Source organism: Oncorhynchus masou, chromosome 1 (genome assembly GCF_036934945.1).
Source record: "Oncorhynchus masou masou isolate Uvic2021 chromosome 1, UVic_Omas_1.1, whole genome shotgun sequence".
In the NCBI taxonomy this organism is placed as follows: domain Eukaryota; kingdom Metazoa; phylum Chordata; class Actinopteri; order Salmoniformes; family Salmonidae; genus Oncorhynchus; species Oncorhynchus masou.
This window is the reverse complement of record NC_088212.1, coordinates 29,343,649-29,355,099: the sequence shown is the minus strand read 5'-3', so window position 1 is coordinate 29,355,099 and position 11,451 is coordinate 29,343,649. Positions and strand designations below refer to the sequence as shown.

Sequence of the window (11,451 nt, the reverse complement as noted above, 5' to 3'; positions counted from 1 at the left end):
GCATGTTTCTGAGCTATAGGCCTGACTACATCTGAAGTGCTTCCAAGAAGGTGTCGTAAGTCATGCTTTAGTCTACTGACCTGTTCCAGAGACTATTGAGAACTCTCCATTGTTATACTCCAAATACCATGATGACAAATCAATAGAATTTGTCTCCTATACAAGTTAAGGGCGATATGAAACTTGCTACAGACTTGCTTGTGTTCACTACTGTGCACCTATTTGTTCTGAATCATTGGCGAGGTTACAAAAGCAACTTGACAATGATTCACTCATTGTGGTTTGACAGACATATAGGAGGGTTAAACTCTTGCTTAAACCAAGTTGGTCATCTGAATAATTGACTGTCCTGGCATAATCATGCGTCAGTAAAATTCTAAGTGACAATTTAATCATCTACCCAATCAATTTCCTGAAGATGGACAATGAAGACTAGTGGACCAATGATCAACATTTATTACTCTGTAGGCATATGTTACTAGCATTGTGACTTGACAGTTTAGCAATATTCAACTCTTCTGTTCTTGTTGGCCCATTTTTTTTTTGTTTTTGTTGCACGGGTTCAGTTTGGGTCTATGTTTTACAATAACTCCTTTTACAAGAGAAATAGAGTTGCTTATGAGCGTAATCTGCGCCAACGTTTTGTCGACCCATGCCCTGTCACCATACCAATTTGATTGAAACCATGGTTGGGACCATGGTTTTCCTTTCAATGTAATGGTTTTGTATACAGCAACTTATGTTCAAGAGGTCTCTGTACTATGGGTTATGCTATCAACAAAACACCATGCTATGTTCATTTTGCTTTGAGTAAACAAAGGTGTGTTAGACGCTGTTGATAGGGGTTTGTAAGTGCTCTACCTACAAGACACCTACAGAACAATGCAGTAAACCTGTTTTACTATGTAGCTGCTGTTTTAGAACAGCTGTGGGCTCTGCCTACAAGACACCTACAGAACAATGTGGTAAGCCTGTTTGACTATGTAGCTGCTGTTTTAGAACAATGTGGTAAGCCTGTTTGACTATGTAGCTGCTGTTTTAGAACAGCTGTGGGCTCTCCCAAATGTGTCGTTATAAGCCAAGGAGTAAAGCAGTACGCTAGTTTGAATGCAAAAGACTGACAAAATCACTGACAAAACTAGGCAGGTTCTTTGCTTATTTGTATTTCACTTTAAGATCAGGCCTTAATTACCTGACAGGGGGGTTTCCTCAAGTAAAGAGTTACCTGTCTTTGCATCTGTGTTTTCATGGTATTACATTTACTGAGCCCTTTGTATCTGCCTACGTTGAAAGATCCTAGCAAAGACCATGTTTTACACGAGGTGCTTTAGTAACTCGGAAAAATGCAGGCCTTTGACAGTCTCAGACTCGAAGTATGGACAAGGCCACTGCACTAACACTCAGCCCCTGGAACATCTGTTGGAAACTTGTGGGGCACTATTATAACAGTTGCAATAGTGTCTAGTACTTTACCTGTCTTTTTAAAATGGGCTTTGACAGTGTACAGTAGGATTAAGTACTCAATTATGCTTATGGATTAATGACGTCCCTATCTCATCCATAAAACTGCCATTATGGCAGATACTGTAACTTGCCAAGATTTCCAAATATGCAGTTGGACAATGATTCAACTAGGAATTAAGGACACATTTTAATAGTTAATATGGCAATTGAAAATACAAACACTTGAAGGGAAGTTGACACAATAGTCCTAAGATGCACAGTTCCTTAAGGATGTTGTAAGAAAAGCATTACTCAAGTTACTTTACTGGAGGAAAAGTCATAAACGATATTCATTCAAAACAAAGTGGTCAGGTAAAGATGCAAAGAGCCAACTGGGACAGAAACAGGAGTGTTTTCTTTAGGAGGAACTGCTGAGAGAAGAGCGCTTCCTTGAAGCAATGAATCAAGTCCCAACTGAAGGCGAGTGTCTCTTCAAAGTATCCAGTGAGAGTCCTGATGGTGAAGAACATTGGTCTCACGTACCCCGGTAGAACCAACATGGCGGAGACACCTGGTGCAATGCATCTGTTGAAAGCCAAGATGGCTGAGCAAAGTGACAGGGAGCACTGACAAAGAGTTGAACAAGCCTGCAGAATTGATTGGGTGGTCTTGAAGTCTTTCTCAGTTTGGCCAGTTTTGGAACCAATAGCCTTGGAGGTATAACAGCGATCATTGACACTTGAACACACATTTATGTCCTGATGAGAAATGACAACTGACAGCATCAACCTAAAAGCTGTGTTGAACTTCAGTATGGCTGAAAGAAAACATGCACAACAGTTGGTAAAAACAAGAGCAGCCTCCAGAATTGTTTCATTGCATTGGCTTAGTGCTAAAATGGCCTCAAGTGCAGGAGTTGTGCAATCACTAAAGGCAACCATAGCCTTATACACACAGCCAAAAAGTCTAAAGCCTCTCACCACAGTGAACATTGTTGAAAATACGTTTTAGTCCTTTAAGATCTTTCACTGTCAAAAAGACGACAGCAGGCGTTGTAAACGTCCTTCGTTGTTACGCACCATTTCAGTGTCATAGCGTCATTTTTTGCATAAGCGTTCAATTCTCTGGGTTTATCAGTCCTCATTATAAACTCACAAGGGCAAGGCTTCTAATATAGTGGCAAACAGTGCAATTACCTCTGATCTCGAATAACTATCAACAGCTGCTGCAGCTGCCACACCTAGCCACGGGTGCATCTCAACAGTTTAAAGTGGCTTCCTCTCCTTGCCTCATCTCATCCATCTGCACTAATTTCTTCTGCTCATTATGAAGACTATTGTATAGTCCATTGACAGCTTTTGTTGTGTGTTTACTGTTGATGCCTACTCCTATCAGTTTACTGACTGGGTGTGTTCAACTAAGGAGTTTAACGGAGCATTTTGTCTTTTTTTACTTTTATCACAATTGAAGAATACTTGACTGTCATTTAGATCCCAGAAAGAATAACCAGATGCTTTCTACTGGATTTACTGGGTCATAATGTTCTTGAGTTATTATTTGCCTTCTGTTGAATCCAGTGTGAGGGGCCACCAGATACAGCGTTAACCGTGCTTTATAGATGGATGAGGGCTGGCCTCCTTAGGACGACACAGTGAATTTGAACACTATGTCATAATGGCTTGGAAGAAATAAGGAGTGGAAAGTGTGCAACTTCTGCCAAGACATTTCTTGCATTGTGTTTGGCTGCTATGGAAGGGGTCAAAGAAAGCAGCTGAGCATTATATTTCCTTTCTCTGTGATCTAGGGACATAAAGGATAATATTCTATATACCATTTAAAGCAACCAAAGCCTTGTGTCTATAGGTTGTTTCTTCTGAGTTATTTGGTTAATACATAGTAATATTTGGTATATATTTATTCCTCAGTTTGAGGATTCAAGTGAACAATTGTTTTATTTGGTCCAAATGTCCCCTATATCCCTCCCACTATATGCCCAAAACACAATTATGTAATGTATAATTAATACTGGCACGCCTTTCCTCCAGTCTTTCCAAATTTCTTGCAGATTAGATGATGTCTAATATTTTCCTAGATAGCTCACTCCATTTGTAGATGTGACATAATTCAACATATGAACATCTGGATGCTGTTAGCCGCGAATCACATTTTTTTTTTCTATGATTGAGGCAGGGAGGTACAGTCTGTGCACTGTTAGTAAATGGTGCATAGTTGGTGAACCCAGTGACTCCAACATCCTTAACAACATTAGGTGCAAGATATTCAAAAGAAGGGGGCTGAAAAAATATTGCTTCAGTTATGTCTAACCAGCTGGTAAATGTAATGTTTCTCTTTTGTATGCTTTTAGTTTTGAACATTTTTAAAAGAGGCACTGAAATAGGTCCACTAATAATGGCATGTGGATGTCTTCCAGAATGAGTTTGGAGCATGCCTATGACCCAGCTGGGTGGGATTCGGGGAGAAGAGGGTGGCTTTATGAAATGTGAGGTAAGTCTACTAATCTCTTTACAAGTCTCTGGTGATGTGTTTAAACTATGGGACATTGCCTGCTTGCACCTTGTCATTAGGAGCACCATGAAGTACATCGAAATAGTACATTTCACAGGTCAAGAATTGTATCAATCTGCTTTAAATCAGTGTTTTTCAATTCAAGACTTTGCTCTTGCTGCTTCAAATGTCACAAACAAGCATTGTAATACACTGAGCAAATCAAACATTAGGAACACCTTCCTAATATTGAGTTGCTCCCCCCCTTTTACCCTCAGAGCAGCAAGGTGTTGAAAACGTTTCACAGGGATGCTGGCCCATGTTGACTACAATGCTTCCCACAGTTGTGTCAAGTTGGATGGATGTCCTTTGGATGGTGGACCATTCTTGATACATGCAGGAAACTGTTGAGCGTGAAAAGCCCAGCAGCATTGCAGTTCTTGACACAAACCAGTGTACCTGGCACCTACTACCATACTCCGTTCCAAGGCACTTAAATCTTTGGTACCTGCCCATTCACCCTCTGATTGGCACACATACACAATCCATGTCTCAATTGTCTCAAGGTTTAGAAATACTTCTTTAATCGGTCTCCTCCCTTTCATCTACAGTGATTGAAGTGGACTTAACAAGTGACATAAGTAAGGGATCATAGCTTTCACCTGGATTCACTTGGTCAGTCTATGTCATGGAAAGAGCATGTTTTGTATACTCAGTGTATGTGTGCATAACAACAAATCATAAGAAAGACACAATTTGAAGAAATTACTTAAAGGATTCAACGTTTACTTCATAAATTCTAAATGACAATTGGTTACATAGCAATGACAGCTAAATGTGTACTTGCTTTTAAACTGCCTTGCTTTCCAATCTCCAGTACAATTCTTCTGACCTGAGAGCCTGGCAGGTGCATGTCAAGTCAATAAGTCTGTAATGAAAATATGATTCCTTCACAAAGGAACACAGAGTAAACCCACTTCAAGTTTTCTAGACCCAACATAAAATACCTTCCTTTGCTACACATATTCAGATTGCTAAATATTTGGATGCGCCTTTAACTATACAAAATCAGACATCTGTACATCAATATGCACTTTCATGAACTTGACTCAATACAAAGCCAACTTTCCATGATTGTCTACAATCTTCCTCTTATGGACAGACAGAAGGCCTGGTCTATATTACACCTCATCTGGAGGTATAGTAAAGTGTCTGATGCTGCAGGGGAGATTCTGATCCATTGTGTGGCCAGTCACTGGCACAGAACCACACATGCCAACATGTGTGTCTGGGTGTGGTAAGACATATAGTTTGTTCAAGTGTGTTTACATAAAACTCATCCTGTTTTATGGGCAACTCAAAGCATTACATAATCCAACTTGTGCTTGGAATATTTTGACCCATAGGCTGCCTATAGATTTAGCATCAATAGTTGAAGTCGTCATGGCCTGGTTCAGAGGCTAACCATCGTTAACCTATGATATTCTTTGGTCAGTTACACAATATGTAATTCGATTTTTTTTTAAAATGTGACTTCAATAAACCACATTGAACCACAGGAGCAGCAATGACGAAAACATTTTTAAACATTTTTTGGGGAAGGCCAAGGATATATACTTCATAACGTTTTGAGATGAAATACAACATTGTAAACCCAACTATATAACATTAACCATTGATAGTGCTGATTCTGAGGAATTTGGCATAATTGTGAGGACTCGTATGCACACATTTATTGTAATTTATTCGTAATGATTATTTTGTTCACCACAGCAATCATACTCTGCAAAATAGTTATCCAACACTGAATGGACAATACAAAGACAAAAAGTAAGACATATTTATACACGCTATATGTATAAAACATTTTAGGAATGCTATAAACTAACCAAGACCCATCATATGAATCAAACTGTCACATGGATGAACAAATTACTTAAACCACTGGAATGTAATTGCTCTCCAATAACATTCTGTTTTTAATTAAAGGCACATTTAAGGCGTAAAATCATCCTTTATGCTGTCATTAAGAAACATTGTCCTCGACTTGACAGTAGTTGTGCAATGCAGCAGGGCATTGACACTGGAACATTTTTGTGATTCTAAGAATCCTTCTGCTGCTCATAATAACTTGTTTGTCAGTGAAAAACAAATATTGCATGTGGAAAATTCAGACTGATACATTATTGGAATGTCATTTGGAGATATCTCTCAATTTATTTCTGAACTTAATACCTCAGCCATCTCTCAAGAGCCTCAGTTCATTTTTTAAAACAGGCAACCATCCAACACTTGGCTTTACTTTGTTACGATGATATCGATCCATTCTTCTGTTGGTTGTAGAATGGACAGATGGGCTTAGCCCTTATTGCCATGACAAGGTAACAGTGTTTTGTGCAGACCTGACCAGCTATGGACAACATAGATCTGTCTATAAGGAAAGCTGTCCATCATGAGATATCCGTGGAACATCAAGTACAACTTCTCTTTGTACTCTTGACCTACATGTGTACATGGGCCACTGTAAACAAATAGCTGACAAGTGTGTGAGCCACATAGATATCCTGGGTGGCAGTAGAATGAGGGGAGTGATTCCTGTTGATCTTCCTTTTTCCTGTTGATCTTACTAGTACTAGTCAACCCCTGCCCTCCCAATCACTGCTGAGGATTTACAAAGAGGGGCGTGGTGGTGGGCGGGCAGGGGGTGGGGGCAGGGGGCCTTGTCCTGGAAGAGGGGCCTGAGCGGGTGGGGTCAGGGAGCTGGTTGGGGATGCAGGAAGTGGAGAGGAAGGGGGGCACATAGGAGGAGGGTGTATATGCAGAGTGGTTGGAGGGAGGGCTGGAGTTGGAGGAGGAGTGTAAGGTGGGGGTGTGATGGTAGGAGGTGGAGTAATGGGAGGAAGAGGAGTGGTAGAAAAAGGAGGGGGTTTTAAGAGCAGTGGAGGCAGTGTGGAGGTGGAAGATGGGGAGGGGGAGGCTGGGGGGCTGCCGGTGGGAAGGGGAAGTTTGCCTTGGGGAGGTGGTGGGTTGCAGCCTCTTGGATGGGTGTAGATGGGGGCTGAGTAATGGTTGTAGTGGGGGTAGCGAGGAGGATTGGACTTGACCCGGGTGAAGTTCATGCATCGGCCCTGAAATGTAAGAGAGCGACAAGGTTAGAATAACACAATGTATTATTTCTGAATCCACTGGTCAGTTGTAGAGGTGGTGTGGTTCAAAGTAAAAAGCAATACATGTATACATTCTCCAGTCTCTATTCATATCTAAGAGACACAGATCTCATGATAAAAATTAGGAAAGTCAGTCACATTGATGTTTCACAGACACCAGTGAGGAGATTTTATTTTATGCTATTGTATTGCTTTGTCAGTTGTGCTGGTCAGTTGAATTAGCTGGAGGCATAAAAATGTCTCTTGCTTAGAACTGTTACAAACTGAATGGATTGATTGCTACACCACATGTTCCTACAGCATGGCAACCTTTTTAAGAGAGTGTGTGCGCACTGTCCACCATCGACATTTCTATTTCAAAATGACTGGGTTAGGGAGACCAACACACATGCTGTGATTTCCCATCACGATTCATGTCTGCATAGTGTCAGTGCTAAATCCAAAGAAAAATCCTTGCTGCAAAACCTTTACTCAAAAGAAGATGTTTGTGATGCTATCCCAAACAATATCAATGCAAAGAACAGAGAGTACATAGGCCTATGCTTTAAGATTCATGTAGTTTCAAGTTTATTAGTCGTATGTACGGGATACACATGGCAGACAGTGTCCAACAACATGCTTACTTGCAGGTTCCTTCAGAACAATGCAACAACAATAAGAAATAATAAAAGATAAGAATACAAACATAAAGTAAATTGCAATAGAATAGAATAATAGATTTTAGCAATAGTATAACGTATGAAGGTGCAATTCATAGTTCCAAATGTAGGGGGGGGGGCGAGTGTATAAATTGAGCAGTGTAATAAAAGTCTGGTAGCAACAGCTGTGATGTGTGTGAAGCTTGAATTGAAGCAAAAAATGTATACGCAACATGTAACAATTTATGAACTGAGTTACAGTTCATAAAAGGAAAACAGTCAATTGAAATACATTCATTAGACCCTAATCTATGGTTTTCACATGCTTGGAAATACCGATACGCATCTGTTGGTCACAAATACCTTTGAAAAAGGTAGGGACGTGGATTAGAAAACCAGTCAGTGTGACCACCATTTGCCTCATGCAGGGCGACACATCTCCTTTGCATAGTGTTGATCAGGCTATTGATTGTGGCCCGTGCAATGGTGTCCCACTCCTCTTCAATGGCTGTGCAAAAATTATGCTGGAACACACTGTCGTACAAGTCGATCCCAAATGCTCAGTGGGTGACATGTCTGGTGAGTATGCAAGCCAGCCGGAAGAACTGGGACATTTTCAGCATCCAGGAAATGTGAACAGATCCTTGCAAAATTATCAACAACATTATCATGCTGAAACATTATCATGCCGAAACATTATTATTTTTATTTTTTACCTTTATTTAACTAGGCAAGTCAGTTAAGAACAAATTCTTATTTTCAATGACAGCCTAGGAATAGTGGGTTAACTGCCTGTTCAGGGGCAGAACGACAGATTTGTACCTTGTCAGCTCGGGGGTTTGAACTTGAAACCTTCCGGTTACTAGTCCAACACTCTAACCACTAGGCTATCCTGCCGCCCCATTATCATGCTGAAACATGAGGGGATGGTGGCGGATGAATGGCACAACAATGGGCCTCAGGATCTCATCAAGTTAAATCATCAAGGTAACTCTGTGCATACAAATTGCCATCGATAAAATGAGCTTATGAGTTTAAAATAGCTTATGCCTGCCCATATTATAACCCCTCTGCCACCATGAAGCACTCTGTTCATAATGTTATATCAGACCCCTCTCCCACATGACGCCATACATGCTGTCTGCCATCTGCCCGGTACAGATGAAACCGGGATTCAACTGTGAAAAGCACACTTTTCCAGCATGACTGTGGCCATCGAAGGTGAGCATTTGCGACTGAAGTCAGTTACGACGCCGAACTGCAGTCAGGTAAAGACCCTGGTGAGGATGACGAGCACGCAGATGAGCTTCTCTGACACGATTTCTGACCGTTTGTGCAGAAATTCTTCGGATGTGCAAACCCACCGTTTCATCCACTATGTGGGTGGCTGATCTCAGACGATGCCGCAGGTGAAGAAGCCGGATGTGAAGAGGGCACGACAAAGCCTATTGCCCCTCGAGAGACTGAAAAGATTTTGCATGGGTCCTCACATCCTCAAAATGTTCTACAGCTGCACCATCACTGCCTGGTATGGCAACTGCTCGGCCTCCAACCACAAGGCACTACTGAGGATAGTGCGAACGGCCCAGTACATCACTGGGGTCAAGCTTACGGCCATCCAGGACCTCTATACCAGGCGGTGTCAGAGGAGGGCCCTAAAAATTGTCAAAGACTCCAGCCACCCTAGTCATAAACTGTTCTCTCTGCTACTGCACGGCAAGCGGTACCGGAGCGCCAAGTTTAGGTCCAAAAGGCTTCTTAACAGCTTCTACACCCAAGCAATAAGACTCCTGAACAGCTAATCAAATGGCTACCCAGACCATTTGCATTGTCCCCCGCCCCCTCCACTTTTTTATATGCTGCTGCTACTCTCTGGTTATTATCTATGCATGGTCATTTTAACTCTACCTACAGTAGAAGTCGGAAGTTTACATAGACTTAGGTTGGAGTCATTAAAACGTCTTGATGCACCCATCCCGTTCGCGGGATCATTTTCGTCAACCACCGCTGAATTGCAGAGCGCCAAATTCAAATTAAATCACTAACAATATTTAATTTTCATGAAATCACAAGTGCAATATAGCAAAACACAGCTTAGCTTGTTTTTAATCCACCTGGTGTGTCAGATTTCAATAAAGCTTTTCGGCGAAAGCATACCAAGCGTTTATGTAAGCACATCTCTCTCAGTAGGCAAAATATTACAAACAGCTAGCAGCCAAGTAGATTGGTCACGAAAGTCAGAAAAGCAATAAATTAAATGGCTTACCTTTGATGATCTTCGGATGTTTGCACTCATAAGACTCCCAGTTACACAATAAATGTTCCTTTTGTTCCATAAAGATTATTTTTATATCCAAAATACATCCATTTGGTTGGCGTGTTATGTTCAGAAATCAACAGGCTCCAGCGGTCATGACATCGCAGACGAAAATTACAAATAGCATCGTTTTTTATAATCAATCCTCAGGTTGTTTTTACAATATATAATTGATAATATATCAACCGGGAATGGAGCTTCTTCAATAGGAGAGAGAAAATGGATGCTCCAAGCTGTTACGCATACAAAACTCTGCTGGAACCCAGCCATACATTGACGTGATGTGATCTTTTTCGTCATTTTTCAAAATATAAGCCTGAAACTATGTCTAAAGACTGTTCACACCATGAGGAAGCCATAGGAAAAGGAATCTGGTTGATATCCCTTTAAATGGAGCGAAGGCAGGCTATGGAACATGGAGCTTTCAAAATAGAGGCCACTTCCTGTTTTGATTTTCCTCAGGTTTTCGCCTGCAATATCAGTTCTGTTATACTCAAAGACAATATTCTGACAGTTTTGGAAACTTTAGAGTGTTTTCTATCCGAATCTGACAATTATATGCATATTCTAGATTCTGAGCCTGAGAAATAGGCAGTTTAATTTGGGTACGTTTTTCATCCAAACATCAAAATACTGCCCCCTACACTCAATAACTAGTTTTTCAACCACTCCAGAAATTTCTTGTTAACAAACTATAGTTTTGGCAATTTGGTTAGGACATCTACTTTGTGCATGACACAAGTCATTTTTCCAACAATTGTTTACAGACAGATTATTTCACTGATAATTCCCTGTATCACAATTCCAGTGGGTCAGAAGTTTACATACACTAAGTTGACTGTGCCTTTAAACAGCTTGGAAAATTCCAGAGAATTATGTCATGGCTTTAGAAGCTTCTGGTAGGCTAATTGACATTATTTGAGTCGATTGGAGGTGTACCTGTGGATGTATTTCAAGGACTAACTTCATACTCAGTGCATCTTTGCTTGATAACATGGGAAAATCAAAAGAAATCAGCCAATATTGTAGACCTCCAAAAGTCTGGTTCATCCTTGGCAGTAATTTCCAACCACCTGAAGGTACCACGTTCATCTGTATAAACAATTGTACGCAAGTATACACCATGGAACCACGCAGCCGTCATACTGCTCAGAAAGGAGACGCGTTCTGTCTCCTAGAGATGAACGTACTTGGTGCGAAAAGTGCAAATCTATCCCAGAACATCAGCAAAGGACCTTGTGAAGATGCTGGTGGAAACAGGTACAAAAGTTACCACATTAAAACAAGGCCTATATCGACATAACCTGAAAGGCCGTTTAGCAAGGGAGAAGCCACTGCTCCAAAACTGCCATAAAAAAAGACAGACTACGGTTTGCAACTG

The 11,451-nt window shown here is 41.0% G+C and overlaps 1 protein-coding gene across 1 annotated transcript in view; it reads right to left on the bottom strand.

Moving 5' to 3' along the window:
• Nucleotides 1–5,675: 5,675 nt before the first annotated feature.
• The window catches only part of LOC135541460 (anthrax toxin receptor 1-like), a 52,629-nt gene continuing 46,853 nt past the window's right edge, over nt 5,676–11,451 (bottom strand). The window contains exon 21 of the mRNA XM_064967754.1: nt 5,676–7,076. Within this exon, the coding sequence (XP_064823826.1) occupies nt 6,618–7,076 (459 nt within the window). The 3' untranslated portion in view covers nt 5,676–6,617. The remainder of the gene's footprint in view (nt 7,077–11,451) is intronic.